Genomic DNA, 18,901 nt, shown 5'->3' with positions numbered 1-18,901 from the left:
ATGCCGGAAACACTATGGGACTGAAATGCAAGAACTTCAAGAAATGATCTCCATAAAAATACTCAAGTAAAATTTTTAATTCATTGGGAAAAGACAAAAAGAAATAACAAACCAAAATCCATTGATAATACTTAAAACGCTATATAAATTAAGCTTCTAAAGTTTTTATTTTTATTTTTTTAATTTTTCTTCCGTAACCAAAGTGTTGAGATCAACTTATGCACACCTCGACTAATCCTCGAAGGAGACTAACACAGCAACCCACTCTTTGGAGGAGACTAGCGTAGCAATCCACTATCACAATCCCTCACTTAAATTACAGATACTCTAATGAAAAATCTATCCTAAGACCTTGTATCTATCCTCAATTCGCCATAGCCATTTGAACTACACATGGACGGATAGCTTCTAAAGTTTTTGAGGTTTAAATAAAACTGAAAGAAGTTTGGAATTTTTCATATTATTTACAGTCCTATCTTTATCCTTTTGTTTGATAAAGAGACAAGGCTAAGGAGATAAGTAGTTGAGGATTAATAACACTTCCCAATTCCCATTATTAATTTATGCATTCATTTTGGTTGCAATTCATTAAGGTATTTGTAAGAATACACACAAGCCCATGCATTTGCTCAAAATGTCCAGAAATAGCCTATTTTACATCAGCTCACCCCAATTTATGTAAATTTTGCATGACCTCCTCTCTTGTAAGGCTTTTAGTTGAACTCACATTCAAAACTCAGAAGTAAAGATCTAATTGCACAGGGTATTTAATATGGTACATTCGGGTATGAACCAGTTGTCACTCTTTGGAGCCATACATTACTGTAATTTTTTGTTTATACCAAGTCTGTATTGACAGTGTGTTCCCATAACTACCTACAGATTCTCAGAGAACAAAAAAAAAGAGGGAGCTCCCTCCTTCCGGCAGCGCTTTTTGTTGTTGTTGTTGTTTTTTTTTTTTTTTCCTTTAAAAGAAAAAAATAAATAAATTTGGAGAAGTGTCAGGACGGATGATCGATTTTCCCCTTCTGTTGGGCAGCTGCCTCGGCATATTGCTCGGCAAGTTTCTTCACCTTTTCACCTTCCTTGATAAGGAAATTCGCATTCTTGGCATTTGAGTGGTACTTCATAACTTTATCAGTAGTTTTTGCCACTGCCCATCTATATTGTTCAACTGTGATCACACCACTCTTACAGAGTGGCCTGATGTGCTCTTTGATGTAAGCTTCCACCTGTGAATTGGAATGACCGATCAGGTAAGAGGAAATATGCAAATGGTAAAAAAACAAAAAAAAAAAAACAAAAAAAAAAAAAAACCCAATAAGAAGCATAAGTGGGCAAGAGAGCACCTAAGTTTCAAATAAATCTTATTTATATGATTATATCATACGAGAATAACGAAATAATTTGATAAGAACAAGAAGTGACAATGACAAATGAGGCTCTGAATACCTTCTGATGCACATTGAAGCTGCCACACTGCTTGTCATCACCAGTGTTAGATGTAGTTTCCTTCTTCGTGATTCTATCGCCTGTTTGAAAATGAGCCGGTGATTTTTCTATACCAGAAGAGTTGTGACTGTTGCTGCTGAAAATTGTTTTCTCTTCACAGATTTTGGTTACAACATCACATGTTTTTCCAGTGCATTTGTTCTCAGCTGGAGCTTCTCCATTAAGTAGTCCATATAGCTTCTGTGATTCTTCAGGAAATTTGCTAACGATTGGTTCTTTATCTGGGCCGTATAACTCTTCACATTCTGCTAGTGAAAGATCTTCACCTTCTTCACAAGGTAAGGACTCAGGAGGAACGCAGGACTTGCCAGTCACACACTTTGCAGTTGAGTTTTTAATGCCTCCATCGGTAGGACAGGAATCCTCATCAACATCATTCTTTCTCGAAACCCCATCTTTGAGATCTACAGAATTACTTGAATTTTCCGAGTTGAGAGTGGAGAAAACCACTTTCATTTTTGCCGCAACCTCTTCCTGTTGTACCTTAGAAACTTTCACGGTACTAGCTCCAATGTAGTCTTCATCTTCTAAATCATAATCAAAATCACCATATATATCCACTTCTGGATGAGAATCCATTTCAAATATACTATCAGGTCCTTCCTCTTTAGTCTCCATTGAGGAAATATTCACTTCATTCTGGACCTGTGTTGTGTGATGTGGACTATTTGGAGGGGAATCGGATAAAAGACCAGCATTTCTCAACGCTTCTTCAACCACGGGGTCAGCTGAAGGTTTGTCAGTAGTTTGTTCTGATTCATGAACAGGAACTAAACATTGAGAAGAATTTGATTCTGTGGCTCTAACAGCCTTCTTGTTATCCGAACGATGCAATATCTCCTGGGAACATAGATTCAAATATACTAGTTTGCTGTTTGACCTATCAGCAACCTCCCTTTCAATATTAACAGCATCTGCAATGGCCAATTCTGTTTCTGCAGTTCTGCGAATGACTGGTAGATTTGCTTTCCTCAAAAAGAGCTCTGTTAGGCGGTAAAGTTGTGTCTGCACAACATATAGCTCAAAATTACTACTAAAAAACCAGAAAAACAACCACGGACTTAGTATGTAGTAATTATTACGATCATTTTAAATGATTGTGGCACCCTTTTCTTTTTTGTCCATGGAAAGACAACCTTTATGCTCATGGAATCATCCATTGAATGTGCTATGAACCAAAGATGAGATAACTAAGACAATGCCGAAATAAAACCGTACAAGGAACTCCATACCTGCCTAACTGATATAGGGATTTTATTATGGCAACTAGGTGCCAGTGCTGGTCTCATGTCTATTGGTAGTTGAGCCTGCTCACAGCAACCCAAAAAAGGATTTAGTAGAAGTTATGGAAAGTGAAACAGAATCTCATGGACACATAAAAATGTCAGTTTCAAAGGGGGAAAAGATAGCATACTAGTAGAGGATAATTTCCTTTAAGCACTGAATTGTCCTCCTGTTTTTCATGTGTTCCATTTTTGCCCGCCACAGCAGTTTTCCTAGCAAGAATCTCCATAGCCCATTTTCTTTTATCCATCTTCACATTATCAGATTTAACAGTCATGCCATTCTTGGAATTGACGGTAGAATCACCTAATGGAGAAACAGAAGACCCTTTTGGGCGTCCATTCAGATAAGTTTTACTAGAAGCAGCATCACTTTTAGAGGATGATGAACTATTTTTGGTCCCTTTCTCAACAAGTGAGGGAATGCCAACTTTTGATGAAACCTTACTTGTTTCAGTTACTTTTGAAGCACGTTTATCAATAGAAAGCTTTGAATCTTTCTCAATTGAAGTAGTTTGATCTTTACTCTGGTCAGTATGACTGGCAACTTTAAGAGCTGAAAGAGGTTTGACATCATCCTTGCGTGGAAAAACAGATGTATCTGCTAAGTACAATCTGGAAAGTATGGAATTTTTAGATTGGCATTCTGTCAAAGGCTCAACAGCTGAGTTTTCTGGATTCTTTCTGAGGAGGTTAAGAACTGACTTCAAAGTCTCAATCTTCTCAGGCTTTGTAGCTCTCAGGCAGCGATACTTCCAAAATTCAACTTCACAGTCTCGGTCCCACGCGCGTCTTCTTCTTCCATTGGAGTTCCCGTAAATTTTCTTCGTTAGATTCTCACGAACTTTACCCTTCTCAAGCAAGGACTTCTTAACCTTCACAGCCAAAGGTGATATCTTCTTGACAGGTTCAGTTTTTGGTCCTGCTATAGCAGTCCTGAAGGCAGAAAGAAGATTAAGGTCAAAAAGGTGTTCACCAAAATCTTCTGAGGATCTGTTACGAACAACTTCTCTTATTTCTTTTCTTAGTTCTTGCACTATTGCTGATGAATCCTTATCTTCAGTAGCTCTCTTCATGATTTTTTTAACTCTCAAACGAGATGCATTTTCTCTTTCTTTTAAGAAATTATCTGAAGAATTTTGGTGCACAAGCCCCTTGGGAGACCTATGTTTCTTCCCCTTGACTATACTCATTATAGAAGTCATATTTGCCTTCTGTGGACTAAGTTTTGACTTGTAATCTTTGGTCCCTGCTATCAAAGTGGGAGGTTTTTGGAAATCATTGGAAATAGGTGTATCAGCTTCTTCCTTAACTGAGATAATTTGAGTCTTCCCTTCAGCTCTAATTTTCTTTGCAGAAACCTGAGTGTCCTTAGCTTTGGTTTCGTGGTCATCATCCGTCAAGAGAGGACCATCACTAATTCACATCAAGAAATCAGCAGCAGAGAAAAGTATAAATTTTCATGTCTACAAGCAGTAGAAGATAAGCATCAACAAAGTTAATTCACAGAAGCACACATCTTTAAGTGCAATGAGAATCAACAAACACATTGCCTACATAACACTGCAACATGTGTCTTCCTTTTTCCTCTTGTTTCAGTTTTTGGTTGGGAAGTGGTGGATTAAATCATGAAAACCACACTAATTCAACCTACAGATTTTGCTGACACAGGTATTGAGACAAAAACAAGCCAGCCAAAGAACACAGGGACCAGAACTTCTAACCTAAATAAATTCATCTATAAACATATTATCCCATGTTTGTTTCCAAGGATGTTTAAAGATACAACGAAATTCAGCCAATAGGATTTTAAAATTATGCATGGCATGTTTGAAAGAAATGAGCTGGCCCAAGCAATTAAGACCAAAACTGCATCCAGGCAAGTAAGAAAAGGGTACACACCCTAGGTTTGGTTTATTTGAAGCCTACTGCAGATAGAACAGAATTTGCAAGATTAGGGACAATTAACTCATCATGAAGTCAACAAATGTCAGCAAATTAGAGGGTGGCTCTCCACTAAACAAAAGTCTGATCTAGCATTTTAAACCAACAATCTAAATTTTAAGGTTCCTGAAACAGCTCCTATACAAGATTCATGGAAAAGCACAAAAATATCTCAACTAATTGAGCCAATAACAACCAAACACAGTACTTTCTAGAGCAAAAGAGTAATGCACCAATAATTTAGCGGGACTGCAAGTTTTTATTGAGTGTTAACAGTACGAAATCTCAATTGGAAAAAAGCTATGAGCACTAGTTGCCAAAAGGTTTGAGTAAAACAGGGAATGGCAAGTGACCTGCATTCTGAATGGTTTCTCTTTACACCAATAATTTGGGAAGCATCTTCACCAGCAACAGGCTCAATCTTGTCAGCTGAAAGCATTTTACAGATCAAACAAAGTAAAATGATCATAACACATTCATGCAGAAAAAATTCTTACTGAACTAAATATAAAAGATGTTTGCTTTTTTCCATATCCTGACAATGGTGAAGGAACTTGAAAAAGACACTAATAGCCACTCTCTAGTCTCTAACTTACCTTTGGGCAAAGGTTCTCCTGAAGGATCTTGCTGCTGTACATCTCTACTAATTTGATCTTCAGTTAAATCTTTGTTTACGTCATTAACTACAAGGGATATTAAATACAGTTACCTAAGCAAAAGAAATACAAATTTCCAATTGCAGATAACAGTATAAAGGAGTATTAAGCCTAAGAAGACCAAAAGATGCACAACTAGTAAAATAACAAAAGTTACCAGATAAAAAGGAGCCCACAGATAAACCAAGATGAAGACCTATACTGGATTCACTTTCAAAGAGTTTCCTTCCAGTGTAAATTTCATTAAAAGACTTGCTCAAGGAAATTTTAACGCCATCAGAGGAACACTGTTCATTTACTTTTTCATCAGAACAGCTTATCTTCAACTCAGTATGTCCCAAGGAATTAGAAGGTAGACTTGAAGATGTACCATGCAATAAGGATAGCTCCAGCTCCTGCATCTCCAACACTGTTGGAATATCAGTTCTCTTACCTAATGGCGAATCAGCCTTAGGACCATTACCATCATTAATAAATGTTTCACTTCTGAGGCCCTTGTCAACTTCAAGCATCGACTGAGAGTACTCATTTGGCTCTTCAGTACATTGATTTCCTCCAACCGTTGACACAACAATAGCAGTTTCACCAGCATCAGCAACGGATACAGATACCTTTCTTGAAAATGCAGCCTCTGCCAAACATTCACCTTCTGCACTTTCTGGACCACACTGGCTATTTGTGCTTTGTGTTAAATTGACAGCTGACTTCTGTGGCTCGTCAACAGTGCATCTACAAGAAAGCAAGATGAAAATTGTTAAGAGTGAGAACAGGTAGCCTAGAATTCTATCTAGTTTACTCAATACCTGTCTCTTATAGCAGAGGACATAATGAGGAATATAGAAGACAACTTTGTTGGATCAATAGATATTAAGTCACAGCATGATGATTAAGAACCAATTGCAGGGTTCCCACTCCCCAATTCCTAAGTAATATGTCAGACAATCAAGATTTCTAGTCAACCATTACATCTCAAAGATGAGAGATTTGAACCACCTTGATGCACTCCATCATCAACTACAACCTAAAAAAATTTATGCAACAATATACATTATCCTATTTTGAATTTACACATAAAAAAAGGTTTTTAACATAAATGACACATGCTAGTGGATACAATAATAATTTTGCAGTGCAAAGCCATATCCACAGACTGTACTGAACTAAGGAACTAACAGCCCAACACTGACCATTAAAATAATCATCCGCTTCTAATCTACCTTGGACATAACCATGTATCTTCAGAAGTGCCTTCAGGATCAAAGCCGACACAAAAAGCATGATACCTGTTGACATGAAAAGTTTATCGATCAGGGCATACCAAAATTTAAAATGTAAATGAATGTTTTAAGCACTCTAAATTTAAGATCCCTACAAATTTAATCAAAAGATTACAGTTTACCACATATCACAAGAATCACATGCAATCGATGTGTCAAGAGTTGAATCTCCCTCCACAGTTGTTGATCCACTTCGAATTTTGCATCCATCCCCATCCAAGCAGATAACTGCCTAAAAATGATGAAAATACATAAAACTAAGATGCTGAACAGACTTTGAAATGCAAAGTGATTGGAAAATGGATATTCTAAGCAGAACTATAAACAGTAAGTGGCTTCATTTCTGAAACCACAGTATCAACCCCGAGATATTTTCCTTTTAGTTCAAACACGGAAGTATATCTACATTTTGTAAAGAGCAACAATGACATTGATACAGCTTGCCATGACCGAACAGGGTCATGCTTGGGCCTAGAAGTATAAAATGACTGTTCCTTTGGTAGTTTTATCGAAAAAATCCGCATTCAATTCAAACCGTCTTCTCTCAATAACCCAGTGAAGCTCAGACTGAACTTCAGCAGTCTAGGAGTCAGGTTCAGTACCTTGCGCCAGAAACCCAAAAGGATAACAAAAGAAGGATAATTACATTTTCATCAATATAGTATGACGGAAAAGATAGAGCTTTGCTCTTCCCCTCAACGAACCAATCATTATCTCTGCATAGAAGAAAGGGAAGAAAAACGTAAATCACTGCTGAATGAGAAACAAAGTGAAATTATCAAGGCTGTCAATTACAATTGCTCCATACAGAATACTTCAACAATAAAAAATCATACTGGAAATAGCAATCACAGCTCAAGATCCCATGTATAATGATAGCCTCTGTAATTTAGTGATTATAATTTCCTATAATACAGACATAAAAAATGCCATATAAAAGGGTGCATAAACCTATCCTAAGGTATAAAAATGCATAACAGAAATTTTTTTCTAGAGAAGATCAAGTGGCTTGACAAAAGGGCATGAACACATAAAGGTCTCCACCCAATAACATCTAATATCCTACTCCAACCAGGCAAATTGAAATGCCATAGGAAATAAGCCTAATTTCCCTTAAAAAAAAAAAAAAAAAAAGAAGTACCTAGATAAGGAGTCTTCATCAACATTGTTGCTTCCAATGGTATCATATACCTTCATAATCAAATGTAAACTCATAAGCCTTACAGATGATTTAGCACAAAATTCTAAATAATATCCAAAATAACTTTACAAATGAAATAGTTAAAAAGATCTTACAGATAGGCCATGGAGACACAGTATTCGATGTCTCAATAACAAAAACAGTGATAAAAAAATAAAAAGAAACCATAACCATGTATCATTTTACATCACTCACTGGAACACATGTAATCAGCTGAAATTCACCCTGACAAAGAGGGCAGAGGTTTGTGATTGTGGACCAGTTGTCAATACATGCAAAACAGAACCTGAAATCCAAAAGATACACACAAGTCATCAACTCTAATCTGTTATTATTATAAGCAAATGTAAGTTGGAATTTATCGTACACGACTCATAAAAGTGAAGTTTTGGTAATATCATCCAACAATCTTAAATAAATCACCATTGCCATAAAAAACACTTTAACAAATCCAAATCTCAAAACATAGCAAGTGCTATGAAGAAAATATCCTCAGTTACATTTAAACTTTGGGGAAACAAGAAAAAGAGATGAAGAAATATTGAATAGTTTCTCGAGTCAGATAAGTTGACAAAACAAATATTTATGCCCAAGCACATAATTAGACAACTAGCAATAGAAACCTATCCCGGAACAAGAATAAAAGTCATGGCAATTTCAGAAAGCACTTGATAGCAAAGTAAAAACAGTAGGAAAAGGAAGAACCAATTGGGCAATATATACCAGTGCTGGCAGCAATCTAGAACCCCCCTATCAATGACAACATCCATGCATATCCCACATCTTCCACCCTCAAAACTCGTATGATCCTGCACAGTACAGTGACCTAATTAATCTCAAATAAAGCACATATCAGAACTTGTAAGCAGCGTTTAAACTTCATTTTCTATTTTTAAAAAAATCACCAATGACCTAGAACCTATTCCATCAAAAATTTAAATCTCATCGCAGCTTAATCAATACCATATGAGTATTAACAAAACATTAAATGGGCACAAAGTAATTCATTTCCTGATGTATCATAATACAAATTTTGCTTTCCAAATCACTTCCCGATAATGATAACCAAACAAAACTATGATTATTCTCCCTAAAAACATTAGCAATTCAAAAAAAATCAGAATAAAATAAAAATTACAAAAGCAAAATTCAATTGAAACCCACATTCTCATTCCTATCAAGTTGAAATGTGTCTTCTTCCAACATGCCACTTATTTGCATGTCCAAATTAAAATCTGCACACAGAAATTAATATCATCAATAATCGAACTTAACAATTATAAAGAAAACATGTATAACCGTAACTACGTGTATCAAGGGTGGTTCACGATGTTAAAAATGGACAGATTGGAAGGGCAAAATGGAGATAAAGAAAACTTAGGAAAGTGGAGCGAAAAACTTTACCTGATACTGATGGAAACCGCCAGTTCTGAAGATCAGAGAGTGATGGAAATAGATGAGAGAAAGGGTAAATTCGTGATTCTGAGATTCGAGGGATTGAATTTACTCTTCTTAATGATGAATCCGCGGATATTTATGATATTAAAAATTTAAAATAACCAAAGGGTGTATTCATATTATGAGAACACTTGGGGTATTTAATATTTGCAAAACAAATCCGTAAAAAATAAAATACAATCACATGGGTGTGGCAGTTACAAATTGATATTTTTCCAACTTTGGGGGCTCTATAAATATTTACCAAAAACATAGGGATTTAAACAGAGTCACAAGCAACAGGGCTGTTTTTTTAGAATATGTAAAACATCGGGGTTCAAGATAACCCTCAAATTTTTATATTATAACCAGAGGTTTAAAACTTAAAACACCATTAATCCACGTATTGAGATGATGGAAGGGTCCATATTTAGACCTTTATGTAGGAGTGTTCAAAAAAATGTAAAAACTGAACCGATAACCGAACCGGAAAACCGGTTAACCGAAAAAATGGTTCGGTTATGGTTCGAAAAATTCAAAAAACCGAATTTCCGGTTCGGTTAACGGTTCGGGAAAAAATAAAAAGCGGTTAACCGAAACCGGTTTTTTGAACCGGTTTTACAAAATATATATATATGAAATAAAAAATAATAATATTATATATTATATATTAAATAAAAAATAATAATATTTTTAATGTATCGTTAGTAGTGATCAATGGATATATATGAATGTCTAATTTTTATTTGGATATGTATTATTTATATTTACAATTTAATTTAGGAAAAAATAAAAAAAATAAGTTTTATAAAAAAAAGGAAAACCGGTTCAAAACCGGTTAACCGCTTTAAAAAAAGCAGTTAACCGGTTTTTCGGTTAACCGAAAAATCGGTTTTTCCTCTAAACCGGTTCGGTTTCGGTTCGGGAATTTTCCCAAACCGAAAAACCGGTTCGGTTCAAAAAAGCAGTTAACTGGTTCGGTTAACCGCTTTTGAACACCCCTACCTTTATGTGATGGACACGGCAGCTCACCCCACAAACAAAAAGCAAGAAAGCTCACCATTTGATGGGGAGAACGACATTTTCCCACCCAAGGTTTGGCGAAACGACCTTTTTCTCAATTGTCAAGTTTCAAAATGACACTTTTCCACTCTTCATCAGGTTTTGTTAGTGTTTTCTTTTAATATTTGATTAAAAAATACTTTCAAATAGTTTATTTTTTATTTAATTTATTATAAATTAAAATTTAGTTAGATCAAAATATTTACTCGATTATTTATTAAATGTAAAGATATATTTTTTCCTTTATTTATTTAATTAATTAAAAATATTGATTTGCTATGTTAATTAGTAAAAATGAAAAACATTATATTATGAAAAATATTATAAATTTAATAGATTATTAAATAATAATGATAGGATATTGATGATATTATAAATAAATAAATATTAAGGTCATTTAACTTTAAACAATATCATAGTATTACTCTTTAACTTTTTCGGTGGGACTAACTATTTTTTCTTTTTTAACTTTTTAGTTAATTAAAAAATAATAAAAAATTTATAAAGTCAAATATTTAAAGGTATTTTTGTCTTTTCAATAAAATATTAATGAAAAACATAATAAAATCTAATGAATGATGAAAAAGTATCATTTTAAAACTTGAAAGATAAGAAAGCGTCGTTTTGCCAAACCCTGGGTGAGAAAATGTCATTCTCTCCCATTTGATCACAGAGACGACATTCAATTTTTGTTATACGGGACACTTTTCATTTCAACTGGAGATATCAAACGTCAGGCCAAAAGTCATTTTCATTCAGTACTACCATGGCAAGAGCAAATTGAGGCTTGAGCCATATAAAATGTGGGGGTGTTGCTGGAAAACTGTAATAAATATCCTAGCCCCTATTTAAAATAGTGGCTGAGTGAAATAATTGAGCTGACCAGTTTTGTTCTTATAATAATGGGAGGAAATCCAAAACGAAGCAGTGAAGTATAGAATAGAAAGCGACAACTTTAAATATAATTGATGACACATGCTGCCATGACCAGAAGCACAAACTATGTCCTGCATATAAAATACATTTCAACTCTTTTAACAACAGCAGCACCGCCACCAAGACCAAGAACTTGATGACTTTATTCAACTTTAACTGTCAGTTAAAGCTCTAGAAATTTGTATGTCGATAATCAAATTTGTGGTTTCTTTTTAGTTTCACCTTCAAGTTAATCAGGTAAGTGCATCAACATAGTAGCATGATATATGAAATATGATTTGGGTTTACTGTTTTATTGGTTCCTGCAATGGTTTTTGTTTCAGTTTGCATGCTTAAGTAGCAAGATATTTTGTAAAAATGGAACAATCATTGACAGCTTTGTGTTTTGAGTCTCACAGNGTGATTTATGATCGCTTAAGCGATCTCTTCCGAGGCAGAATAAAATCTGCACAGATCTATGATCGCTTAAGCGATCCTCTTGTATCGCTTAAGCGATTCCTTGCTTTTACTCTTGGTCGCTTAAGAGATTTAAGATCGTTTAAGCGATCTCATCCGAGGCAGAATAAAATCTGCCCAGATCTATGATCGCTTAAGCGATCCTCTTGTATCGTTTAAGCGATTCCTCCCTTTTACTGTTGGTCGCTTAAGCGATTTGGGATCTCTTAAGTGATCTCTTACAAGGCAGAATAAAATTTGCCCAGATCTATGATCACTTAAGCGATCCTCTATTATCGCTTAAGTGATTCATCGCTTTTACTCTTGGTCGCTTAAGCGATTTCGGATCACTTAAGCGATCTCTTTCGGGGCAGAATAAAATCTACCCAGATCTATGATCGCTTAAGCGATCCTCTGGTATCTCATGCGATTCTTCGGTTTCACTCTTGGTCGCTTAAGCGATTGTAGATCGCTTAAGCAATCATTTGAGAAAAAATATTGGTCGCTTAAGAGATATCTGTGGTCGCTCATATATCGCTTAAGCAATCATGAAAAAAAAGAAGAATCCTACATTTCTCCTGTATTATGTAATAATATGTCATTTATAACTCATTTTCCTCCCAAATACGAAAAGAATATGCAGCAAAATGAAGTCATTTATATCAATCTAATCCATCACAGATCAAAATATAAGAGACATCAATGTAATTGAAAGTTTATACTTAAAATCATTCATAATAGTGCCAAAATTGAATAAATTCTATGCCATTTTGACAAGTTTTGGAATTTTGTATAATCACTGTCTGAGATCATTCTTTGGTACCATGCCTTGCCAGCAACCTTGATTGCAGATGCCGCTACTATGTGAAGTTTTGGAATTCGGTATAATCACTGTCTGAGATCATTCTGTGGTACCATGCCTTGTCAGCANGGTGCCTCCAGAAGAGGAGCGGGTGGTGCCGCCAGAGGTGGCTAACATTATCATCCACCCGCCATTCAAGAAGACAGCAAAGGGGAGAAAAAGAGTTAAGCGTATTCCATCAGCCCTTGAGGTTCCGCGGAAGATGAATAAGTGCTCAATTTGCAAGCAACCTAGCCACAAGAGAAGCAGTTGCCAAAAGCAATCACATGCACATCCAGAAAATTAGGTTCGAAGAAGGATGAAATTCAGCGAGTTGCCAAGGCCAACCGTTGATGAGTTATTGTTTTCAATTATTGATGTTATAAATTTTATATTTCTTGTTACATGGCTTAAATATTTGTTGTTGATTTTAGTTTGGAATTAGGTTGTCAAATTGAGGAGAAAGTATGGAATTAATACGTGTTGGTAATTCTAGTTTGTCAAAATTCAGGAGAAAAGCAGGAAAAGTATATATCGCCAATGATCGCTTAAGCGACTAAGGGTTTTTCAAACAGGATCGCTTAAGCGATCCCCGATCGGTTAATCGACCAAGACAAAAAGACAAGAATTGCTTAAGCGATATCTAGGATCGCTTAAGTGATCGTGCAACTGGGCAGATGATTCTGCCCAGGGGAACGATCGCCCAAGCGATCCACGTTCGCTCAATCGACCAAGAGAAAAAGACAAGAATCGCTTAAGTGATATCACAGATCGCTTAAGCGATCGTGCACCTGAAAATATTTGATTCTACCCAAGTGTGCGATCGCTTAAGCAATTTACGATCGCCTAATCGACGAAGACAAAAAGAGAAGAATCGCTTAAGCGATTCTTCTAGGATCGCTTAATCGACCAAGACAAAAAGACAAGAATTGCTTAAGCGATATCTAGGATGGCTTAAGCGATCGTGCAACTAGGCAGATGATTTTACCCAGGGGAACGATCGCCGAAGCCATCCACGTTCGCTCAATCGACCAAGACAAAAAGACAAGAATCGCTTAAGCGATATCATGGATCGCTTAAGCAATTTACGATCGCCTAATCAATGAAGACAAAAAGAGAAGAATCATTTAAGCGATTCTTCTAGGATCGCTTAAGCGATCATGCAGTGGGCAGATTTGATTCTGCAAATCACATGATCGCTTAAGCGATCAATGATCGCTTAATCGACCAAGACAAAAAGACAAGAATTGCTTAAGCGATATCTAGGATCGCTTAAGCGATCGTGCAACTGGGCAGATGAAGCAGCAAAATGAAGTCATTTATATCAATCTAATCCATCACAGATCAAAATATAAGAGACATCAATGTAATTGAAAGTTTATACTTAATATCATTCATAATAGTGCCAAAAATGAATATATCCTAAGCCAGTTTTACAAGTTTTGGAATTCGGTATAATCACTGTCTAAGATCATTCTTTGGTACCATGGCTTGCCAACAGCCTTGATTGCAGATGCCGCTATTATGAGAAGTTTTCAAATTCGGTATAATCACTATCTGAGATCATTTCATGGTACCATGGCTTGCCAGCAGCCTTGATTGCACATGCCTCCTCCTGGCCACCAGCCTTGATTGCAGATGCCTTGTCGGCAGCCTACTCTGATAGCCCAAGCCAGTTTGAGGAGTTCCCTCTCATTGTTTGCCAACAACCTGCAAAATTATCCGGCACACCTGCAGCCACGTCAACTTTTCTAAATAAAACANTGCCTCATCTCCTCTTGCCAACCAGCCTTTGTTTGAGAAGTTTCCTCTCATTGTTTGCCAGGAACCTGCAGACACGTCAACTTTTGTAAATAAAAAAAAAACATGTAAATAAGTTACAGTGTGTGTAGGTGAGAAGTTCATCATAAATCGCGTCTTTCAGTAAAGCTCCATATAAGCATGACACCTGCAGCATCAGCACCACAACCCAAGTATGAACATCGACATCACATAAACTACAAAATTCAAAGTCCAACTTTCATACCTTTTTATTGGGTTCTGCTCACTGAAAACTGATCCATCTGCCCATGGAAGTAGTCGACAGCCCAGCCCTCCTGACAGTCTCTCATTGTTTCGTCATTCAACCCATCCATCGGAGTGTTGGTCATGTCGAACTCAATAAATTTCAGGGCATATACCCGACATTCAGCACTACAATAGGAAGAGACATTAGCATTAGAATAAACTTATAGAACAATTGTATTATATAAGTTAGTTTTATATAGAAGTTACCTTGACTCATTTATTGGGCCGGTAGAGCGCTTAATTGGCCACTTTCCGGTTAGTACTTCATCACCCAAGTGCCCAAACATCCCGTTGTCACGCAACAGCCGCGAGAACAACCTGGACAGTGGCTCCAACTCTACTTGCAACTGTTTGTCTCGACAAATAGTGGGGTTGCAGTCAAAGATCTTCAGCAACCCTTCCTCTAGATGCGCAACGACTGCTATCCAGTGCATCTCTTTGACAAGGATGATGCAGTACACTCTTTTAACAAAGGCCCAACTGTGGCCATATTTGGGCTGATCCCCCCGTATATACTGCATAATTCTGTCATCAAAATGAAAATCATCAAGGATGTAGTGCATCTATACTGGGGCCAATCTTTTTTGCTTCGGTCCTTTTACTGCACCACTAGCAACGGCATTTTTAAGTAAAGTATGATATGCTAAAACAAGCCTTTGGCCAAACGCCACATCAGTGATGGCACAGTTGGGATACAACAGATCACCATCAGTAGTCTGTCGTTGCCTCATCAGTGCCAATATCTCATCGATGTGCTGCATCAAATAAAAACAACAAGATAAGTATGGAAAACATAGGCAAAAATAAGGAAAATTAAGCAAAAATAACTCACCGAGTCCTCAAGCCACGTGCCCATTGTCAACAACTTCCTAAACCATTCCCAGGGATAATCCCCTATCTTACACTTTATATGGCCATTACTTCCTGATCTATTGTAATAGGCATATAAGAGTTTTTTCCTTTCCTCTATTGGCATATACAAATCAACATTTGACCGCAATTCCCCTTGCCCACTTCCTCCTGCTTCCTCCATTTTCACATCCCCGCTTCCTTCGCCTCCTTCCTCGCCCTCCTCCATTATCACCGCCCCACTTCCTCCACCAACCTCCTCTATTTTTGGTTCTTGCTCCATTTGTTTCTTAATTTTCTTCCTCTTTCCCCGTGTCATTACCATGTAAGGGGATTTCACAAACTTGCTATTCCGGCTCTCTCTTTTCAAGCCAGTCTACACTTCAACCGCCTTTAATTCTCCACCAACTTCCTCCTCCACTGTACCAACTTTCTCTCCCAGCTTATACACTTTCTCCTCTACCCTTTTCATGCACTCTTCCATCTTGTCAAACCTTGCATAAACGGCTATTGTAAAACTCTCAAACCTTGCATCAACGGCTGTTGTAAAACTCTCAAATAAGCCGTTTATGAGGTCAACAACCTCATTCTCCGGACACCGATGTCTCGGCAAAGCGGTACTTATTGTATCGGTTTGCTGAGGCATACGAACCTCTTCCTCCTCCCTCTCCTCCTCCCTCCTCCCTCCCACGATTGCACCTTCATCCTCCTCGGCGTCAACCACATTCTCAAGCAGTGGCCCTGCAATGCCCTCACATGTGTGACCCTTCTAGGTCCCGCGTTAGGCGGTCTATCCCTTCATCCCTTTGATCTCCAGTGCTCGAAAGATGTGACATAGTGCTATTGCGCTTCACCCCACGTAGCGGTGAGGAAGGGATGGACAACCCTGCAATAAGAAACAAAATCAATCAGATTTAATCGACATTTTAAAGAAAATGCATGTTCAAGCTAATCCTTTAATTACCCGAGCTGATTGAATTTCAATCTCTATTTGCTCATAATCCAAATGGGTACACTTCTAGTCATGCCACGCAACATCTTAGGAAGTGCTGTTGTACAACCGAAGCCCTAATCCTCCCCCTGCCTTAGCAGGAAGGGATGGCCTATACATCCAAGCCTACATTTAAAAAAAATAGTCCATATCATAATTCAAAAACAACATATATTAAAAAAAATATAACAAAAAGCTATTAATATTTACCTGCATTGCCCATGGGAAGCCAAACAAATTGTACGTCGCCGGTCTTTTCTTCTCGGCCCATTGGGAGTGCTTTAACTCCAGGTCTTTTGCTTGCATGGATTCCATGGTTCGCTTAAATGATTCCTGTCCCCACTTATAAGCATTAAAGAAGTTCAAGTTGCTTACAAACTTCACCCAATCAATATCAATGGCTTTTGTTGAGTCACTAGCCATTAGGATCGAATGTAAGAACAATACCAAGCACAGTTTGAATGTCTCTAAATCGTTAAACTCACCATCTTTTAACCTATCCTCTAATTCCTGTGTCTTAATAGACTTCTTCCCCGCCAAAACCTTGTTAGCCAACCTTTTGGTTCCCGTACTGTCCATTATTCTTTTTTCCTCAACCTCACCTGGCAATTCCCCACATCTTAAGCCAGTCACCAATGCATATTCCATCATCCCGAAACTTACTGGCTTTCCATCCACCATGAACCACATTTCGTGCTTTTTATTGCTTTTTATTGAGTGCAGCAACATATAATGCACTCCCGACCCCCAGAATGTCTTTTTCCATTTTGTGTCCATATCCCAAAAATGACTGAAACAAGTCTCTTTGAATCTCCTTTCACCATTCTTCACTGTCCCTAAAATCCCCGTTATTCTCGTTAAAACATCCCAACTTGACCTCACTGTCACCCTCACAGGGAAGTACGGTACTGTATCGCTTACAACCTTTAATCCGTACTCTCTATAGTTTACGCTCCGGAAAATCTGCACAATCGATATAAACAAAATATCAGCAAAAAAAATCAACCAAATCAAATATAAACAAAATACGCTCCGGAAGAATCGCTTAAGCGATGGGCAGATGATTCTGCCTCATACAAGATCTCTTAAGCGATACAAAGGATCGCTTAAGAGATTATAGATCTGCGCAGATTTGGTTCTGCCTCGGAAGAGATCGCTTAAGCGATTACAGATTGTTTAAGAGATCTTGTACGAGACAGAATCAACATCTGCCAGATCTAAGATCGCTTAAGCGATCTTTTATATTGCTTAAGCGATTCATCGATTTTACTCTTAAGCAATCCAAAATAGCTTAAGCGACCAAGAGTAAAAGCCATAAATCGCTTAAGCGATACAAATGATCGCTTAAGCGATCTTAGGTCTCGGCAAGTACAAATACGTTTTCTTCGGCGGCCTCCTCCTCCGCGGCCTCCACCTCCTCCTCTGAACTCTCGTCGGACTCCTCTTCCTGGGCTGAATTCTGCCCGGCCTCCTTTTCCCCTTCAGAACCGTTTTGCTCCTATTCTCTCTCTTGTTATGCCGCCGTCGTCTCCGCTGCTGGAACACCTTCACTGATCGGAGGATCCACCGGAACAGCCATTGAACTGCTTGCACAGCCAGACTCTACGATTCGAAGAGGCGTTGGGTTTTCCTCCTCATTGTTAAAGTCAGCCATAGTTTTAAGAAAAGAATAAGCTTTAGGATTGAATTTGGTGTGAAAATTCGCCAGAATGTGGACTGTTATCGCCGGAATGTGGACTGTTGTCGCCAGAAATTGCGTTTAGGGATTGAAGATATTGATTTTTGCCTTAATTGGTTTCGATTAAGCGATTTGAATATTTGGGGCTCTTTTGTAAATTTCAAATTTTAAAAACTTTCATTAATTATTTTTGTCCTTATATGTTTTAATCTTTTTATTTTAACCTATTTTACATGTTTAATGGATCCTAACTGTGCCACGTCAGCTTCTCTAAATAAAAAAAAAATGGTAAACAGTTTCAAGGCCATTTTTTTAAATCCAAACTTGGGATGGCCGGTCAGCTAAATTTTCTCCATATTATGAGAACACTTGGGGTATTTAATATTTGCAAAACAAATCCGTAAAAAATAAAATACAATCACATGGGTGTGGCAGTTAAAATTGATATTTTTCCAACTTTGGGGGCTCTATAGATATTTACCAAAAACATAGGGATTTAAAAGAGTAACAAGCAACAGCGCTGTTTTTTTTAGAATATGTAAAACATTGGGGTTACCCTTAAATTTTTATAATCAGAGGGTTAAAACTTAAAACACCATTAATCTACGTATTGAGATGATGGGAGGGTCCATATTTAGACCTTTATATGATGGACACGGCAGCTCACCCCACAATCAGAAAGCAAGAAAGCTCACCATTTGATCGGGAGAACGACATTTTCCCACCTCAGGT

The 18,901-nt window shown here is 37.3% G+C and overlaps 1 protein-coding gene across 2 annotated transcripts; it reads right to left on the bottom strand.

Moving 5' to 3' along the window:
• Positions 1-949: 949 nt before the first annotated feature.
• Positions 950-9,429, bottom strand: LOC116139371 (uncharacterized protein At4g10930). Of its 2 annotated transcripts, XM_031425049.1 has the most exons (15): positions 9,278-9,429; positions 9,038-9,108; positions 8,597-8,682; positions 8,069-8,159; positions 7,814-7,863; positions 7,319-7,388; positions 6,795-6,904; positions 6,613-6,678; positions 5,553-6,124; positions 5,336-5,422; positions 5,093-5,168; positions 2,927-4,211; positions 2,745-2,819; positions 1,453-2,517; positions 950-1,232 (listed from the first exon to the last, which is right to left on the bottom strand). In XM_031425049.1, the coding sequence occupies exons 2-15, from the start codon at positions 9,092-9,094 to the stop codon at positions 1,002-1,004; spliced, it is 3,921 nt and encodes a 1,306-aa protein (XP_031280909.1). In that variant the 5' UTR covers positions 9,095-9,108; positions 9,278-9,429; the 3' UTR covers positions 950-1,001. The 2 variants fall into 2 exon arrangements, with proteins under 2 accessions (XP_031280909.1, XP_031280910.1); XM_031425050.1 differs by lacking the exons at positions 6,613-6,678; positions 6,795-6,904; positions 7,319-7,388; ... (3 more) ...; positions 9,038-9,108; positions 9,278-9,429 and adding an exon at positions 6,199-6,372.
• Positions 9,430-18,901: the final 9,472 nt, after the last annotated feature.

This window comes from Pistacia vera, unplaced genomic scaffold (assembly GCF_008641045.1).
Source record: "Pistacia vera cultivar Batoury unplaced genomic scaffold, PisVer_v2 Contig350, whole genome shotgun sequence".
In the NCBI taxonomy this organism is placed as follows: Eukaryota; Viridiplantae; Streptophyta; class Magnoliopsida; order Sapindales; family Anacardiaceae; genus Pistacia; species Pistacia vera.
The sequence above is the reverse complement of the archived record's forward strand: the minus strand, read 5'-3'. Positions and strand labels throughout refer to the sequence as shown.